The sequence below is a fragment of the Anomalospiza imberbis genome, chromosome 5 (assembly GCF_031753505.1).
Source record: "Anomalospiza imberbis isolate Cuckoo-Finch-1a 21T00152 chromosome 5, ASM3175350v1, whole genome shotgun sequence".
NCBI classification, from domain to species: domain Eukaryota; kingdom Metazoa; phylum Chordata; class Aves; order Passeriformes; family Viduidae; genus Anomalospiza; species Anomalospiza imberbis.
The window spans coordinates 8,761,389-8,781,569 of NC_089685.1; the positions used below are offsets into that span (position 1 = coordinate 8,761,389).

The window sequence follows — 20,181 nt, forward strand, 5'->3', positions numbered from 1 at the left end:
AAAGGAAAAGCCTAGTTTGTGTTACTTACTGGTAAGGTGGAAAGTAAATGCAAACTAACCAGCTGTATGGTGGCTCTCTAGGGAAAAAAAAATCCACATTATAGAATGCTTCCGTGACAGAGAGACTGTTCAAAAGGAGTGGCCAAACTTGGTGCCTTTCTTTAATGGGACTAGTTCTAGTCGCTGTAGAATAGTCTGGTGCAAAATGCAGATGGTGGAAGCAAAGGATGGAAATGAGGCATCCTGCTGTCTTTCTGTCCTATGCCCATTCCATTCCCAGATGTGCATCATTCAGCTTTGACAAAAGATCAACAGATCTAATGCAGTCCAAATTTTCCATGAACTTCTGGTTCAGTGATGTGGTTATGACAAGGGTTTCACACTCCAAAATTTATATTACCTACTTTCAGTTGAGTACACTAATAGCTAACTGCTTATAGAAAAGATACGTATTCTAAAACAAGACCATAACTAAAATGAACTGAAATTTTTGATGAATTGAGGTAAAGTTTTGTCTGACTTACAGTAAAGGTGATTCCTGCATTTCTAAGCAAATTTTTGAAGCAGTTGATAAATTATATGGTTGTGCAAAGAACATAGGTTTGCAGTCCAGGAATGAACTGGGTATTAGGGGCCTATCTTCCAGCTTTGCCTGGAATTAGGTGGATGGATCCCAGCCACTGTCATTTCCTGTCATTTCCTGTCTCAGGAGTCTGAGACATAAAATGTAGTGTCAAATTTAACTATTTTTTTTTCTTTTTCATATATATGCTGATCTGAGGCTAATTTGGTAAATATAAGGAACTTCTTTTCGTTCATATCATTGGCAGGAAAAAGGAGACTTGGTATTACTTTCAGGACTAGGTACACTAAAATTTGTGCATGTTATTAGTAAAATTTAGTAAATTCTACCTTACTCCATACATTATTAAACAGAGGTCAAATTCATTCTGAGCCCAATATATTTGAAATGCTTCATATTTAACTCTGAATTCACTGTCTTTAGGAAAGTTGTCTGAAAGCATTCATGTATTTGACAGAAAATGTTTGGGGGGGACACTGTTCTAACAGTTTACCACCTAAATCAGCAAAAATGGCAGGACAAAGAGAAAGGTACATTGAGTACCAGGATATTTAAAAACAGACCTGTCAAGTTGTATATATGCTCACATCATACCAAAATGCTCTGCTTTGGATTATTTTTTTAAGTTCATTCCCTTAAAGCAGCTAATCATATTTGAAAATTGACCATGCATTTTCATACAGCTTTTTCCTCCAAAGCATCTTTAGTTATTCAGGAGAGATTACAATTTTCCCTGAGTTTTCTGAAAACAAATTTACACTGCTAAAATTGTCTGAAGCTAAAAAAGAGCATAAACCACAAGTTATTCAGGCAGAGTAAAACTCATGAAAAATCAACCAGCCTCGGGCTAAAAATGACAGAATCATGATACACTATGACAAGCTTTTGGCAGTATGTATGAAATTAGTATATGGCAACATGTTTCCATTTTACATTTATGATTTAAAAATACTGTAGTTCTGTAACTCAAACACTTTACTCATTGTGTTCTGATAAGCAGGCTGGTTTTCATATAAACAGCACAATAATTCTATGCATTGTGGAAAGCCAAAGCATGAAATGTAAATAGTAAAACCAGCATGTTCTATTGAATGCCTTAAAAATAATCACTTCATTTTATTTTTTCACTAACAAATCTTTCATCCAATTATAAAAGCATGGTACAGGGAGTTTCTCCTTATTTCTAAATGTTTTACTACTCTGGTTGTTCAAAGCTACCTCTTTTGCCATCATGCCAATATGTTATGTTACAAATTACTCTTCCTAAAGACCAAAATCTACAAATTCTTCAGAAGCGGAACTTAGCTTAGGTTTTAAATTATATTAAGCTCTAAAGCTCCTGTCTTTCTCTCTCTCTCTGCGTCTGCATTTGGCCTTTGAGCAAGAGTGGCTTTGAGTAAGGAAATTTAGCTTTTATGTGAAAGACTAAGCCTTAATACATTCTTTCTCCACTCTGCTGTCTTTAACTCACAGGAATTATATCTATATTTTCTCACTGAAGCTACACATTCCTCCTTGTTGTGTTCAGAGCCCTAGGCTTGTGTAACCTTATCACTTAAACAGTTTATGCTTTGTTACCAATAGACACAAACTTTCAGAGCATCCTTGAGCCACTGCAACACCCTGCAGCTGCCTCAGCTCACAGTTCTGTGGGAGACTTGGTACCTCTTGGCTTTGAGCCTGCCAGGTGAAGCTCCATAATTTTTCCCTTAGAAACATGGAAGCAGGCCAAAAAGTCCAGCCTGGGTTTCAATCAAAGGTGACTTTTTGCAGAGCAACCTCTCACCTTTTTCTCAGGGTCAGCTTTGTGATGCTCCTTGAAAAAGCTGTTGTATTTATTGTAACATGGGAAAAGGACAAGAAGATCCTTAGCTGAACAAGTCCTTATCTGGTGAATTGCTACAAAGAGCTTTGTTTCTCTTGTATAAGATTTTTAAGCAAAGGCAAGGCAGAAATAGCTTAGTGACTACTTTTGTAGTACCAAGTACTGAATTTTATTCAGAGATAAATATTTCTGTCCATAGTAGGCATATAGAAAGGACCAGCTCAAAATGAATATATCACTTAAACAGTGTGCTGAACTATTCTGCATTACTTCTCAAAGCATTACTTCTCAAATGGTACTTGAATCTCACGCTCACTAAAGTTCCTTTAAAAATTCTGTGTAAGTTCTTCCTCTTAAGCATTACATTTTCCGCATTCTGTTATCCCTTTGTCTGACTTTGTCTGGGAAAAGGCTGCTTTTTTTGGGCAGCACTGTGGGGCCAACAGAAACCACTAGATTGCTTAAAATATTAGTGTCCTCAGTTTTTCTTGAGTTCTGATATGTGTGCAAGAATTTCTAGAGGACAACTTTTTACTTTTTTTTTTTTTTTGACTCTCTGGTTTGATCTGAAAATCTCATTCATTAAATTAACAATGTCTTGGAAGAGACAGCTGAAAAGGCAGTTTGACTGTGGTATGGCAAAGTAAGGTCAGGCCATTGATGCAAATAATTCTATTTCTATTTTCTGAATTTCATACTGCCTGGATTTTTTATATTGTTAGTGTCCAGAATAATGATCACCAGCTGGAGTCTAAAACCATGATCAGAAGAGCAGCAAACAAGGCAGCAGCCTTAAGGCTGTGCAGCACCTGAAACATATGCTGCAGCTCACTGACTGAACTATGAACTTATCTACAAGGAATATAGTTTTTGAGTAACCCTATTTTGGCCTCATTTTTTTCTTAGGTTTCTGGTCATTCTTTAATTCTAAAGACATTTATTAGAAATCAGGGAGGAGATTTTTATAAAATAAAATTGGTTACAGAGGTACATAGGAAACCATTACACCATTCTTTATTTTCCCATGTGCATTCTCTGGGTTGATTTTTATATTAGTTGCACTACATGTTCCTACATGCTTATACAGATATTAATGCCCCAATTACACAGGACTCAGATCAATACCATCTGGACATTTAAGATACTTAATTGAAGCTCTAATTTGACCTATGCTGCCTCCATAATCAGTAAAGGGACGAGGCATCCCTTGGGAAGCAGTTAGGTCACCTAAGATTTGGATTGCTGCTCTTTTTACTGCAGGATGTAGCCCTAAGGTGGGTATTTGATTAAGTCACTTCAGTTAGAGGGAAGCAGCTCATCTTGTCTGTTGCCTGTCTTCTCTTCTCAAGGCTACAACACTGACTGGGATGGGTTTGTACAGTTCAGGCTTTGTGTAAAGCCCTGTGTGGTCAGAGACTTTTGCCTGGAGAATGTGGGTTTACAACCCAGCTATGAAACTATAATAGATGGAAGCAGCTGCTTAGAAAGGGTTTAGTTTTCAATCTGCCAGAGAATTTTCCTTTGGGGCTTTCCTTGTCATATTTTCCTTGAGAAAATACCGGTGTTTATATAAATGCACGGGAAGTTTCTGTTACAATTAATATGTCTGTATAAACTGCCAAGCTGCTGTCTCTGAAAGAAGTTAACACAACACCTCTTATGAGTGTTTTTGGTGTTGCTATCTCCTGTTATCCAGTGCTCATTTTGTCTAGCTGGTAGGTTACCATAGCCATCTTCCATCCCTGAATTCCCTGAAAATGGTGCCTCTGGGACGTTGCAAGCAGGAGATGAAGAATTCTGATAACATTTCTTGAAATCCTATTTTTTCATACCACCTTTATGTTTTCAAAGAAAGAAGAATGAATACAAAATTGTATTTTCTTCATGGGACTGCTTGGAGTAGGACCTTGAAGAAAGGTATTCATCGGTCCACTGTTGGTGCTGAGTGACAGGGTTTGATAGCAAAGTATCAGTGTTTCCAATCCAGAATTTGAATTTTTGTATATCTGTTTATTTAGTGTTCCCCTAGTTTTGCATCCCACTAATATTTGTTTTCTTTGTGAATTATTCCTAATCTGAAATATCTTTCTTTGGACTTTCACATGGGATCAGAAGTTCAGTTTTCTCATATCCCTCTGGGGGCCAACTTCCCTAGTGGACCACATGAATTTGATATCAGAGAGGAAATTGAGGGAGACAAGATATTCTATTGTGATGCCATGCAAAGCTGGATTTCATTTTGTATGCATGTTTTTTTATTTACTTCTGCATTTGAACTGCATCTTCTACTCAACACTGGTTTTTAACCAAAATAAAACAAAACCTCTCCCCTCACTAAAGATATGTTCCAGTTAAATCATGTGACTTATAGAAAAGATTACAAAATATTGGAATTACCAGACATGCAAAGAAGTGCATGCATAGCACCACTTCCAAACTAAAATATCGTAGCATCAGTCTGAAATAATTTACTTTGGGTTTCCTCCTCACATACATAAATTGAGGTAATGGTTAGGAAATCTATGTTGAAGGTTTTCTTTTTGTTCAAATTCAAAAGCATGTTCTCCATTGTGTTCTGTCACTGACTTTGGGTGTTTTCCCAGTGATATTTTTTTTACCCTGGGGACAATTCTGTTCCCATTCCTTTAGCATACATCAGGATCATGTTCCTTTATTGTATTTGGAAGGATCCAAACAAATGATTATATAACATTTTAATGCTTTCCTAGAAAAAGAAAATTGTAATTTGCAATATTTTTAACTGCTTTTTTTTTTTTTAATTTTTGCAACAGCAACAGCTCTACATTGGCTCAGCCAGTGGAGTTTCACAGCTTCCTTTGCACCGCTGTGATGTGTATGGAAAAGCTTGTGCTGAGTGTTGCCTTGCAAGGGACCCTTACTGTGCCTGGGATGGCTCCTCCTGCTCACGTTACTTCCCCACTGCTAAGAGGTAGGGACAGTTCTGCATGTCCTCACGGTTTGCTATTTGTTTTAACTGATGGTCTCAATATGACCAGAGGGCTTTGGAGATTTTTTAGAGGATGGTTAACTGGAGCCCTTTCTCTTCCAAAGAAAACATCATTGTGGGAGCTACGTGCAATATGAAGTCTTGGTTGATTTAAAGTGACCACTGCTACTTCTTGGGCTGGCTTAAAAAGCTCCTGTAGGAAAACATTCAGACAAGAGTTGTTTGTGAAATTAACTCTTAACTTTATATTCATTGGTAAACAGCAAAAAGGAAAAAAAAAAATTTCTCTAACATAAGGAGGGGGTTTAAAATAAAAAAAATCACTACTTGCCCAAGTAAATTACCCTGCATTTTCATCAATTCTGATTCAAGAGAAATATTTCTAAAATATTTGGACATCAATAGAAACTTATCTTTTTTAGTGATATATAACATTATTGTTACTATTCAGAAGTATAACTTGTATGTGCTGATGTGTGTCCAGATGCTGCCAGATCAGAACAACCACTGGTTTACAGTCCCTCTGCACTGATGCTGAAGGCTTTGCAATGCAAACTTTGGTGGAAAGCTGACTCCACAAGTCAAAAATATCAGTTTTATTAAAAATGTACAAGTCTAGTTGTCTGATCTGGAGGTTTAGAGTTCTTTGCCTCCCATTATCTTTGAAAGTCTTTCTCTAAAAGTATACAAGCTAGTTACTGAAGATCTCCTGGCTATTGAAGTAGAAATTAGGAATAACTGAATAGGTAAACATTTGCAAATAGAAGCAGACATTGGTGTAGTTTGAAATTCCCTTGATAAATTGAGTAAAATGATAAAAAAGTGCTCACATGAAATTGAATATGCCAGATATCTTGCACCTATGAAGAAACAAAGAATCTAAGGGTTTAAATACATAAGAGCTTACATGAAATTAATTTAGCAAATACTTATTTGAGAGTGTCATAATGCCAAATTCCAGGTTTCAATTGCTTGTTGAGGAAGATGAAATGTGGTAAAGGGTGAGAAGTTGAATAAGTGTCACAGAGGTTTCAGATGGAGGGAGTTAAAATTTTAAGGTTTGCATTACAATGGATCCTAAACAAATACTGATGACAAAAGCTGCTCATAGAATATCAGCATCTATTTTTGCACTAGGAAACAGAGTTAGTAGGAGAAAAGCTTTTTGTGAAATTCTTTGGAAGATAAAGAACCCATCCCAAAAGAAGAGCCAGTCAAATTTTCTCAGTTACACGGGCTAAATACTTATTTTTGCGGATAGCATGGCAGTTTCTCAGGAAGAGGAAGGAAAGGAGAGGTTTCCAAGGAGAGTCTGAAAGATTGATTTGTTCTGAAAAGTTCTTTAGTATTAGAAATCAATATGGTTGAGTATTGCCTCTGTGCTCAAGGAGACAGTAAGATCAGGAGTCACTGAATCACTGTTTTCTGCTACTCTCTATCCCTGAACCTCATCTTTTCTCAGCATTCCTAGCACACATTCCTACTCCCAGCCAATCTCAAGATCCATAGAGCACATCATCCTATCATTCCTCTGCTGACACTGATGGAAGAAGTAGGGTTCTTTGTCTTTTCCTTATCTCTCCAACTTACTGCTGCAGATGGAGCTCATGTTGGCATCAGGGGTAAAGTGACTGGGACCTCTTCTTACAGGGATTAAGGGGTGTGGGTTGCTGGGGCCAAACTGGGTTGCACAGCTACAGGAAAAACTTGGGATGCAGAATTTACTTTTCTGGAGGACACTGTGAAAGAAAAAATTAGTGCTGGGAAGCTGGGATCCAAAAAATGCATAAGAAAAAGCTGCTGTCTCTGCCACTTCCCCCCAGTTTTCCTTTGGCAGCACAGCAGAGTAGATGTCTGTGTTACTGGGAGAGAGGCTCCTCTGTTCACCTGGTACCTGCTGTACCCCTTGCTCAAGCCAGCTCGGAATGCATTGATGACAAAATCAGCATTGCTGGAAACAGCTTAAATGTCAACATTTTCCTAATAATAAATTCTTGTAATTTTATACTCCAGAAGTATTGGGAAAATTGATTCCTGAGGCAATTGTACAGATGTTTTACCCATAGTTGTGTTTAGGGTTTGGGGTTTTGTTTGTTTCTTTTTCTTCTTCTTTTTTTTTTTTTTTTTTCAGATTTTATAAGCCATGATTTTATTTGCTTTTCTTTCTTTGTGGATTTTACAAGTCTAAATGACAGTTCAGAGCTCCTGTAGTGTGACCACTTCACTTTACCCTGTGCAGATGTGTTCGGGTTCATATTTCATAAATCATTGTGTTGATACAATGGTGATATGTGCAACATTTTTCTGAGATCCCAACTAAACATTTCATTCAAACTCCATTGACAGTAATATGAGTCTTTCTACAGACTTCATTTTTGCAAATTGTATCCTATAAATATGCTGTTTCAAAATTTAGGAAGGGATAGCAAAATGTTATGGTTCTTTATATCTTGGGTGTGATTTTGTCATTGGTAATGAAGATATTGGAAATTATGATTCATACATTTTTTAAGCACATATCATTCAGCAGAAGATTCCTTCTTACTCAAGTGTGCTAAGATGTCCTAACTCATAATTTTAAAGAAGTTTTTATTCAGAAAAATATATAAAAATGCTCATCTAACATTTTTTTTTCTCAGAAAGAAAGTTTTTGCTGTACTCCACACAAATAGTTTCCGGTTTAACGTTTCAGTAGCTTTCAGTGGAAAGGAGTATGGTTAAAATCTTTCAGGCAAGAGGACTCAGCTGTGCAGTTGTGTTTCTGTGAGAACTCTTGGTATGTGCTGATGCTGGGCTGTTAGTGCGAGCCTGCAAATAGGGCTGGTGTGGAGAAGAGACGTGGTCTCTGCTGCAGAACAATGGCTTTTAAAAATGTGGGCTGTTGTCACAAGGGAGGGACCAACAGGGCTTTTTACAAGGCTACTTGACTTTTGCATATCCGTTGCTGGATACCATAATCTGAAATCGCAGCATTGTTCAGCAGCCTAATCCTCTTTGTTCTCTTCTAATTTTGCAAGCCCTCAGGCTTTCTCCGATTCCTAAAGTAAAGTACTCACACTTGAAACACATCTTTGTTTGCCTCGTTCTTTTTTTCTTTTCCATATGAAACTCTTTTCTTTGGCTTTTTCTTTGAATTTTGTGTCACAGCTATTTAAACAAAACTAGGAGCAGACAAAGACAGAAAAACATGCAAAACAAAACTGTATTAAAAAGCTCTCTTCAATGAAATACATTTTTTTTAGCACAGATCGACATGTTTGTCAAGAGAGCCAGTAGAATTCAAAGTAGGAGAAGACTATACTGTGTTAAAAAGACATTCAATCAAAGGTAGAATTCAGACTCAAGCTACAAAAGATAAAATAAATGGCATTTCAAAATCTTCCTTTTCAAGTTTTTATTTTGTTTTTTCTAAAAACAATTTAGAACAGTTTTGTAAAAGGTTTTATCAGAAATGTTTCAGTAAAACCCATGGTGGCTGAAATTATCTATGCTTTTTAATTTAGATTTTGTAGAAAATACAGTGCTACCATTCTTTCAAATCCAGCCATCTTAACATTTCATGTATCTAAAAGATGCTACGATACTCAAAGTATTCCGTACCTGCACAATTGTGTACTTTTGATACATGTTAAACTCTACAGTATATATTCTAATCCTTCAGCACTCCCTGTATCTGTGAATCAAGTAATCAAGTGACCAGTATTGCCCACTCAGTTAAAATAGACTTAATATTTTATTTTATTTGATATTTATTTAATACTAATAATTAGCATTGAACATTAGTTATTTATTTAGTATCTCAGTGCAAGAGGTATGTATTTACCAGTTTCTGAAGGCTTCACCTGTAAGAATAAAGCCTGAGTCTACAAAATTATAGCGCACAGAATATAGTAGTAACAATATGATTTTCTTCCAAGCGTTGTTTAGGTGCACTTGTGACCTCTGTAATTATATGAATGTTCCATTTGTTGCTGCTGAGCACTGGGAAAGGCACTAACAGATTTCAAACTTGATCTTTGCAGGCGCACCAGACGACAAGACATCCGAAATGGGGACCCGCTCACCCACTGCTCAGACCTGCAGCATCACAGTGAGTTATGGGCACAACTGAAGTGCAGCTCATTTGTATGTAATTTACAGACTCTGCACAATAGGGTAGGAAGCACATGAATGATTTGTTGGTGAAATTGTCTTGAACATCTGCAAAAGATGAATATAATACATCATTATCACAATTTAGATAGCTTACAATGGCCTGGATCAGACACTGAAGTCTATTTGGGTTTGTTGTTTTTTTTTTCTTTTTTTGTTTTCCTCAGATAAACAGTTTAAGCATTTTAATTTTCCTGCTTCTCTTCCCTGATAGTACCACACCATCACATTAGGCATATTATATCAGAAAATAATTGTATTTTCTTCTTGACATCAAGAAATTTGTCCACATCCACATTGCTGTACATAATTTGCGTAAGATGATAACAAAATCAAATTACAAACCAAATATGTTTGTATCTATCTTGGCAAAATATGGAGCGACCTTTATTGTAAGTGTCACACTAAAAGTCCTGAAGATCGGGATGTTCTTGCAGCAGGCATATCCCCATGTACTTTCAGCATGGGTTTTCTTAGACATATTTTAGTTTGCTTTTTTGTCAGCTGTTTCATTTTCACAGTGTATTGATCAGCTTCCTTTTTTGACTTGTTTGACTGACAGACTTCTCACAGTTACTGATTTGTTGCCAAACTTTTCAGAAGACCTTCACTCAGAAAATTAAAAATGTCCATTTTGCTCTAAGGGAAGGGAATACTTAGGCAATGCTTCCCTCTGCTGGAAAAAAGTGATTCCTCATGATTGTGGCACATCTACAGGAACTTTTCACACAGAATATTGAGTTTGAAAGGACCCATTCGAGTCTTGCTTTTCACTGAATGGCCCATACAGGGATCCTCAAGCCCTCAAACCTAGTGTTATTAGCACCATGCTCTAACAGACTGACCTAATCTCAGGGTTAAAACACTAGGAAAACAATAAGGTGACTGAAAATGGAGATGCCTCAAAATCCTCTTGTCCTTCCAGTCCATGTAATAGCAAAAATGTTAAATAGTCCTAAATGTTACTTTTGTGTTAGCTATAATTCACTACCTATAGTAGTTTTCTCTATCTTCCTTTCAATCATTTGAAACTCAGCTGGCATTATTATGGCTTTTCTTTTTACTTCTGATTGTCACTCTGGCCAAATTGATCAGAGGGAAAAAGGAGTTTTGAAAGTGCATGGATAGACCGTGGTCAGTATATAGTTGTCACATTTTGAGAACTCATGAATGCAGAACTAGTTTAGATTTGAAATAGTCAATTGTGACTAGTAGAAAGCTCACACATCTCCCATTGCATGATATCAGGTAATACTTACACAGTGAAGATGAGACTATCCTTATACTGAGAATGAGATTTTCAGTTCCACAATAGGAAAGTTTCACCAGGCACTAAACACTGATTTTAAAACCAGCAGAAGCATTTCTTAGCTTAAAGTTTTTAGTCTCTGAACATTTTACTCCTGAGCAAAACTATGAACTGGTCTACTACCGCAGGTCTCTTTATTTTAATGCTCTATAACATTTGCTAGCTTTGATTTATACAACTGTAGGTCTATTCTTTATTTTCATAGATGAAAAATGCATTTCAAAACACTTTGGGTTTATGTCTTCCAATATTTGGTAAGCATATTTGTCTGAAAAATATACTTTCTGTCCAAAGGGAAGAGAGTATTCCAGTTTCACAGTAATCCAGAAATTCAGTTTTTTCATTGATACAATCACAAGAACTCAAGGTCTGAACAAAGTTATTATATCGTAGACTTGATTAAAAGGACTTTTAATAAAGCTTTGCCAAAATGAGCAGAGCAAATATGAAACGAGATAAGACAGCAGTAGAAGGATCAGTAAGTTACAAAAATAGTGAGGGAATCCAGTTGTGAATCCTAGACTTGAAGGATGCACTGTCATAATAGTTAATGAATGTTTTAGATTGGTCTTAAAAGAAATTTTCTCTAAATCACCTGAGTTGTAAATCTATTACATTTTCCTATATTTACTTGTAATTTACACATGATCATACATAGTACAGATGACTGCATGGCCTATAAATTTCCTATGCCAACTTATGCTGAGTTTTTTCCTTGTTTGTGACCAGTAGTTCCCTGTACAACAGATGAAGAATTGGTTTTGTCTATAGCAAAAAAAAAAAAAAAAAACCCTTAAAAAGTCATTTACTACTTGTCTAGAGATTCATTTACAGGAAGTGCCAATGGATTCTCCATGTGAACCAACAAAACCATTAAAAAAGAATATTGTCTTAGTGTATAACTTTTAAACCAGCTTTGCAATCAGTCTGAAGCAGTAATATTTTTAATAAGGTTTATGTAGCATTTTCAGTTGCTCTTTGATGTAAATGTATAATAAGTATAAAATGACTGCACAGCAACTTTAGAGAGAGCTGAGGATCCTTCGCTGTACAGCTGTTTGCCCAGACATTATGTTTGAACCTAAAAGTGTGGTCACCTTTGTGGCAGCTAAAGGAGAATGTTACATAAAGTGTAACGTACTAGAGCTATCAAGAAATAATAAAGTTTGGGGTTTTTTGAAGAAGAACTTGTTAAAGAAGTGGTGCTTTTTTTTAACATGATTTATCCCAGGGGAAGTTCAAAGAATCACTCTGAATTAAACTGTATTGTGAGATTCATTCATCTGCAAAGCCATCTTGGTATAGGTACTTAGCCTTTCATACTTCTTTGGTTATGTCAGAAATTATGTACTTAAAGGATATTTATCAGGGTAGTAAACTGATACTGCTGTTGGGTTCATTTGGGGAATTACTGCTTTCAGACAGGATTTTGGGCTGAATTTCATTACCAACTTCATGACTTCTATAATTTTCTAATTCCTCCAGCTGCCTTTCTGAACTTCTTAGACTTTCATTCTTCATCCAGTCTCTTCAGCTTCTCAATCCCAAAGCTGCATTCTGATCCTGTGATTATTCCATCACTGCTTACTTTCTTGCACTCCACGTGCTCAATATTACATGAACTTCAGAGAAGTTACTGCACCTGCCTTCTGCTCCTCCAAATCATGGAAATGGAAATTGAAGGCTCTCTAAAAGGCTTCCGCTCTCATTGTGTGTCTGTCACCCATATTGTGTTTTCTGTAGCTGTGAAGAAAAGTAAAGAGGACTTAACCCAGTTGCCATGGTTTTCTCTAACAGCCTAGAATGTCATAGACCAGATCCAAGGAAACAGAAGTTTGAAATGGTGTCAGAGTGCACAGTGTCTAATAAAACTCATTACTAGATTGTTAGATACTAAGAACATTCTAGGTACCTAAGTTTTCCAGCGTAAACTTCTCTATATACTTAAAAATATGCTGCTACTCATGGGCCATAGGACTTTTAACAAAGAAAACCTGGTTTTGTCCTTTTGACTGATATGTATGATTTAGAAAGCTGCCTCCCCTGGATCTGTTCTCCCCTGGAGAACAGTGCAACATGTGCTCTGCCCCTGTGTAATTCACTTGAACTAAGTCATGTTCAGGAAAATAGAATTAAGTGGAGCTGCAAGCCCCCTAATGAGTAATCTGCTGGTTAAATTGTCCTTTTAGGATGCTGGAGATGAGGACCCACAGTTCACTTAGGCTTAGAAATTTGGCTTGATATTCCTACTTCCAATACAAATACCCAAACTATCAGACTGCTATTGCTGAAGATGGGAGCCTGGGAGAGGAATTGAGACAGAGCATGCATCCTAGGGTGAAATCCCTGTGATTCCATTCTTTATTATGGAAGTCTGTAAATCTCTGTTTCCCAGAAACACATCACTGGAGCCGTAACATATGTGTCCCAGGCTATAAAAGGGGATATTTTCTACTGTCTTATGCTGAAGGCCTGTATGTGCTGTCTGTTGTGGATCCCAGTTCAGATATCAAACAGCTTTTCTTTGTGTGAGGAAATCTGACTGCCTGCTCAGTCATGTGAATTTTGTTCCTTTGTAAGTAGAGCATCTAACTTGAAACAGAAGAGTTCAGTACATCAGTCAGCCATTCACAGTGTTAAATCTGAACCCATCAGTTATCATTTCTAATCTTTAGTTTATCACTTCTAACTTTATTCAGCTAATCTCCTCACATATTTCCAGTTCCTCTGTTTCAATGACACAAATTCACCTGTGTTCCATCTCAGACCTCACTACCTTGGCTAGAACAGCTGTTTTACCCTTCTCTTGCTCCTTTGCTTTCTAATTCATTCCTTCACTGCTTCCTGACCCATTGCTGTACTGACATTCTTCACGGGATTATGGTTTATGAGAGATCTCATAAAAGTTGTTTCACTTAGTTTTTAATAGAACACCCCACTCACTTGGTTAAAAGGTCTGCAGTCCAGCAGAGGAAGGCAATAATTTCCTATTTGTTTAGTATTAATAGGCCATTTGATGTTTACTGAAGACTGGGCAAGCACCAATCCTTATTCTGCTCCACATCCCTTCTGCCATCCTCTCTCAGGGCTGAAAGTCATTATTGAAAGTCACATATGATTCTGTATCAGCATAAGTCGGAAGCTCAATTTTACTTTTACCTTTGTACTTTTACCTTTGTTTCTAACAAACAGCCTGTGTTTGCTAAACAACATGGCCAGTGGGAGAAAGGCGTAGTTGGGAGCAAACAAAACTGGACAAAGGATTGTTCTTTAAATAGGGTTTTAAATAGACATAATTTTCCTGTTAAAGCATATCAAAACTAGTTCCTTAAAGTTTTCCAGTGCTAAAAATCAAATGTGAAAAATGGAAAGACAAAGAATGGCAAGGAGTTAGGAAACCTCATAAGACCAACACAGTGTTAAACAGCCTACCCACCCCTTCCTCCTCATCTACTCTTCAGCATTATTGTTCTGTTGCCACTTAAGTCCATACCAGCATTTCAAAGATCTAAGGTGGAGAGTTGAAACATGATGCCTTAAAGCCTCTGCGGTATTGGAGAAGAATCAAATACCATATAAGTCCTATAGCTATGTGATATTTCCAGCAAGTTGATGAATATCTTGAAACATTGTTGGTACAAAAGGAAGTAATTTATTTAACTTTCTTTTTCCCCTCCGATAATGTCTGGTTTATTAACCTCATTACATTTCCATAAATTATATCAGTATGAGAGGAAATGATTAATTGAAAATCGTTTCCTCAAAAACATTATTCCTGGTCATTAACAGTTTCAGAAAACTGCAGTGCCATATAATCTAAACACATTATTCTACTTTTAAATAGCTTCATGTTTTATTACTTTGCTCTAAAGTATTATGACCATAGAGCCCAGGAGGCATCATTACAAACATTCTGCAACTACATTCTGAGTTTTCTCATTGCATAAAGTTTGCTCTTAAAAATTCTTGTCGTGTCCTAGATGTTTTCCTTGATGAATAATAATGAGGCTTACAAAAAATTTCACAATTAAATTCATTAACTTCACATATTGAGATGTTAACAGCTGTTAAGATTAAAAATATAATTAAAAAAGAGAAAAACATAAGCCAAAAAATGTACCATTAGTCCTTACAAAGACAGAGGTGTTGATGGGGATTTTTCAAATGGTGTACTGATATGGGGAAAATGTTTTTAAAGCTTTTATCTTTGTTTTTATCTAAACAAAATTACACAGCAATTAAGGGTTAATTTCATTTAATTTTTTTTTCTTTTTTTTTTTTTCATGCTTTACAGATAACCCAAGTGGTCAGGCCTTGGAGGAAAAGATTATCTATGGAGTAGAGAATAGCAGCACTTTCCTTGAGTGCAGTCCGAAATCTCAGCGTGCCGTAGTCTACTGGCAATTCCAGAAGCAAAATGATGATCGCAAAGAAGAGGTACAGTTAAACAAAAAAGAAAAAAAAGAAAAAAAAAAAGATATGCAACTAATTTTCTCTATAAAGGTAGAATTCAGTCTGAGTCCTTCCCAGAATTATTTTAGTTGAGCAGAACTTCTCTGGAATATATGATTTCCATTGTTCTTCAGTATTCTCACTCTTATTACCGTAAAATCCTGTAAGGTCCCTGATAGATTTTACAGATTGTTACAACAGCAAGCAATCATATCCTTTCCTTGCTCAGACTTCCCTGCACAACACACTGGTTTATATCAGAGATCCCAGAAACAGAAAAAGCTAGCATTCTATCCAACTGTCACCTGAAACATCATACAAAGATTGTATTAACTAAAATATCACCAAGGCTTTAAAATTGCCTTTGGGAAAAAGCTTACCTGCTTTCCCCTAATCATATTGTTTGACTGAAGCACAGTCTGGCAGGAGCATCCCATGTGCTGCTTGCTCTGAGACTTTACTGTAGATAACAGTGTCAGAATGAAGAACTGAGAACTGTAGTGGACACAAGATTATAGAAACTTTTATTTTCATCAAAAGCAGTATTCTTAGAGGCAGAAACCCTTATTATCCCTGTTGCATTACACTAAGCTGATACTTTATTTTTCTCCTTTTCTTGTCACCAAGATTCTTATGTTATTAATCACCCAAGTTTTCAAGTTGTATCGAGCCACATCTCACATATCTTTAGACAAAAATCTACACTGGTAGGTAGGGAGGTCAAGCTAGGGAGCAAAAACTTTTTTGTTGGATTGAAGTATTTGTAAGTATACACACATATATTTAAAGCATGTTCAGAATTGTTACAGTAGCTGCTTTAAATATTTTTGTTTTGTTTGAATAAGTAGTAAATTATTAAGAATTTATTCTCGGTTGAGAGAACAGCAAACGGGTCCATGCACAGGTCTGTTCTGACTGCAGCAATATGTGCATTCAGAGAATGAAGCTACATTCTAGAGATGAATTAATTCAGAAAGAAACCACAGTATTTTGAACAGCTGCTTTTTGAATATTAAAAGTTTTAGATTTGATCCTTAGTTGCTTGTTTGTAAATTTTCCACTTAGGCAGAACCCACTTCTATGCATGAGGGTTTTTGTAGTAAGGAACAACAAGAAGACAAAAAACCTTTCCTGCAAATGGATCTAGATTTGACTAACAGATAATGACACCTCAGTAGTACAGCCAAATTAATCCATGTTTACTCTGCTGATTATAGGCTCAGATCATCTGCAATCTTTCCAGCAACTCCATCTGACATAGTTGAAACAGATCTTTGTTCAGCAGCTGTAGTTACTAAGGAGTAAATTCCTAATTCCCCAAACTCTTGGCATTATATCAGTTTTTCCAAAATATTTGAGCCTTTCATGATAACAGATGACTGGCACGGGTTTTCCATTTTTGTGGGTTTGGGAATTCTTGGCCAGGTCTTACCAGTTTAAAAGAGCGGTAATAAAGAAATAGCATGGTTAGAGGATAATGTGGCACATGTATGAAAAATAACCATTGAAATTACCACTTTTTCCCAATACAGATAAAAGTGGGTGACCACATGATCCGGACAGAACAGGGCCTATTGCTACGAAGTCTTCACCGGAGAGACTCTGGTGTTTATTTTTGCCATGCTGTGGAGCACGGCTTCATGCAAACCTTGCTCAAGGTGACCCTTGAGGTGATCGATAATGACCACCTGGAAGAGCTGCTCCATAAAGAAGAAGATGGTGATGGCTCCAAGATCAAGGATGCGACCAACAGCATGACCCCCAGCCAAAAGATCTGGTACAGAGACTTCATGCAGTTGATCAACCACCCCAATCTCAACACGATGGATGAGTTCTGTGAGCAGGTTTGGAAAAGAGACCGCAAACAGCGCCGGCAAAGGCCTGCTAACGCGCAGGTGAACACAAATAAGTGGAAGCACCTACAAGAGAATAAAAAAGGTAGAAACAGGAGGACCCATGAATTTGAGAGGGCACCACGTAGTGTCTGAGCTACATTACCTCTAGGAACCTCATCCAAGTAGAAACTTGTATAGACAGATAACTGGAAAAAAATGCAATATTCATGAACTTTTTCATGGCATTATGTGGATGTTTACAAGACTGGAAAGTTCAAACAGTTTCCACTAGGTTTAAATAAAATCCATTTCTAATTTTCCTAGCAAGTCCTTCCTCTCTGCTCTGATTCTAAGACCAGAAAGACCAGAGTTTCAAGGATGATAACTCACCTGGACCTAGGTTACTGCTCAAAAACTTCTGCAAGTATTCCGCAGGCAAGTTTTGCTTTCTCTTTTGACAGAGATATAAAGAAAATAGTGTATTTCATGCTGTCATCTTACAGGAAAGAAAAACAAGTCCCACCTTTCATCATCAGCACTACCATTTCTAGACTTATATAAAACTGCATGAACTCATTAAGCTGATGAACGTCTAAACACGTGATTGGACACAAGGATTTTGTTCTTGTTTTGTCTACCAGTTCTCCTGTTTATATGTGCTAGAAGAGGAAAAAACAACACTGAATGAGATTGATTGTGGAAATCTGAACAACATAAGCCATCCATCATCTGGAAGAAAAAAAATGTGGAGTACACTGGCCTACTACTGATGACTTCTTTCAGCTTTGATCTAAAGATGTATTTTATTAAAAGTATAATTTAAATGTACCATGAAAAAATATGCAGCAAACATTAGTTCCTTTCTAAAATAGATTAGACTTTTTGTCTTAGAAATATTGTACTTTCTAATGATTGGTTTAGAGGAAAAAAGACAACTTCCAATTATGACTGCTTTACTCTTTTGTTTGGGAAAACTTCCAGGGGAGCTGGTCACAGTGCAATTAACCTCCTCCCCTGTCAGTAATCTATATGACATGTAACTTCAAAGCAATTTTAAAACTAAGCTATTTTAACATGAAAGTCACTGTATAGCATGGAAGTATTCTGCATTCTGTTTTTCTAAGTATGGTATTTGAAATTATTCAACTTGTTAATACCTTGCTATAGATTGAACCAATGAAGAGGAGAGCATTGATTTTCAGTTGTATATTTTTTTTAATTAAAAAAAAACCAAATAGCATTAAAATACCCTCTGCTAATTACACTCTTGCTTTCTTGGTTCATATTTGTGAATGCTAATATTTAAATACTGATGCTCATAGCCTGTCATATATCCAGGAGCAAAGCTCACATTCAGTTTGAGGAGTTGTGTTCCCAGCTCTGTGGTAGAGATTTGTCCACACTACTGACTCTCAGTGCTCTGTTCTTTCTGTGGGCCAGATCACCGAAATGCACAGAAACAGCACTAAACAGGCCACATAAATAACAACCCGAAAGCCAGCTCCCCATTTTAAGATCTGAGGGACAATTTTACCTGTGGGTGAAATCTGCTGAAGTAGTAAATAGGTGAAGTTCAGCTTAAAGACTAGTTTATACTAACAGAAAATTTGGTCCTGCACTTCTGTCTTATTCTATATACAGGAGAGCAACAGAGTGAAACAGACAATGTACTTGCATCATGAGTGTCAGTTTAGGGTTATAAGTAGTGGATTTATTCACCTCAGCACAGATGTGCCTTTGGTCCCCAGTTCTATGGTGTCCAGTTCTTTTGAGATCATCTTTCTCCAGCCTCCCATATTTTATCTTGGTACAGTCTGTAAATGACATAATTTCAAGTAATGTCATTGTGGGGAAAATTACTAGAACAAAATCCTTAGTTTGCTAAAGGAGCTTTTATATTAAAGTGTGTCTGCACTGATGACTGATCTGTTTTGTTGTTACTCACTCTGTTGTATTTAATTTATCAATTTATTGCTACACTATCAATCAGCCTTATCAGACACAATATAACACAACTGCTGTGACAGCATCTCTCACGATGTGCCCCAGCCTCCTTGCTGCTCACTAATTCAAGTATCCTTCTCCTTAGTGAAGCCTTGGCTTCTTGCCTCTGTAGAAATTGGATTTTCACTAACAGCCGAGTTACTTCAGTCCCCTTTGAATCCTTTGGAGGGGATGAACTTGCAGGATTTTTTTGTCATTTATTTCTTCAGGAAAAAAAGTCATTGAATAGCTAGGACAAGGCTGTAGGGCCATGATTTAAGAAAGCTTCTTGGAATTTATTTTTAAAGCAGCTTTAATCTCTCTTATGTTTAACCTGACTCTTCTGAACTTCAGTATGCTGGTAAATTCCCATTATATCAGGATGTGCTGAATATGGATGAATTAAAACATATGTTCAACTATGTACTTTTCTGTACAGAAGTATTAATTTTTCAACTCAGCTTATGGTTCATTTCTGAGCACTGTTGTCAAATGAATTATTTAATTTTAATCACAGAACATTCTTTAGCCTTTTGTGAAGGGCTGTTGTCTACCATCTAGTTACTACAATACTTTTTCTTACAAAAGGAAACAGTTTTAAAATAAACCTCAGAGAATTCAGTGGGAAAATTTCTGATTGATTTCAATAGACCCCAAATCACTTTGTTTCCTTTTTTACAGATTCATGGAATTGCTATGTAACTTTTTTTCTGTTCCATGTTCATAGCAACTGGTTCTATAGGTAGTCCTTAAAAAAAATGAACCAAAACCATCCTCTTTCACAATGCCTGAAGAGGAAACATATTAAATAAAGTCAGAATTCTAAGATATGTTTTTCTGTACTGAGAAAGATAATCTGTGGGAACAAAATTATGGAAGTTGCAACATTTTTACTCTGACCTGGCAGTCTCCTTGAACAATTGATATAATCATATCTTAAAAACTTAAGCCCAGTCCTCACTGACATGAGTAGTCTTGTTTAAGTTTTTGCATTTGTTTATATAAAGAAGAGGGCAAAAGATCAAGCCAACAGTGGAAATTTTTGATTTTTAGGTTCATGTTATGGTCAAGTTA

The 20,181-nt window shown here is 36.5% G+C and overlaps 1 protein-coding gene across 1 annotated transcript in view; it reads left to right on the top strand.

The window, feature by feature from the left end:
• SEMA3A (semaphorin 3A) overlaps positions 1-19,876 on the top strand; it is a 170,467-nt gene extending 150,591 nt beyond the window's left edge. The window contains exons 14-17 of the mRNA XM_068189556.1: positions 5,201-5,358; positions 9,399-9,466; positions 15,132-15,274; positions 16,822-19,876. Of these exons, the coding sequence (XP_068045657.1) occupies positions 5,201-5,358; positions 9,399-9,466; positions 15,132-15,274; positions 16,822-17,277 (825 nt within the window). The 3' untranslated portion in view covers positions 17,278-19,876. The remainder of the gene's footprint in view (positions 1-5,200; positions 5,359-9,398; positions 9,467-15,131; positions 15,275-16,821) is intronic.
• Positions 19,877-20,181: the final 305 nt, after the last annotated feature.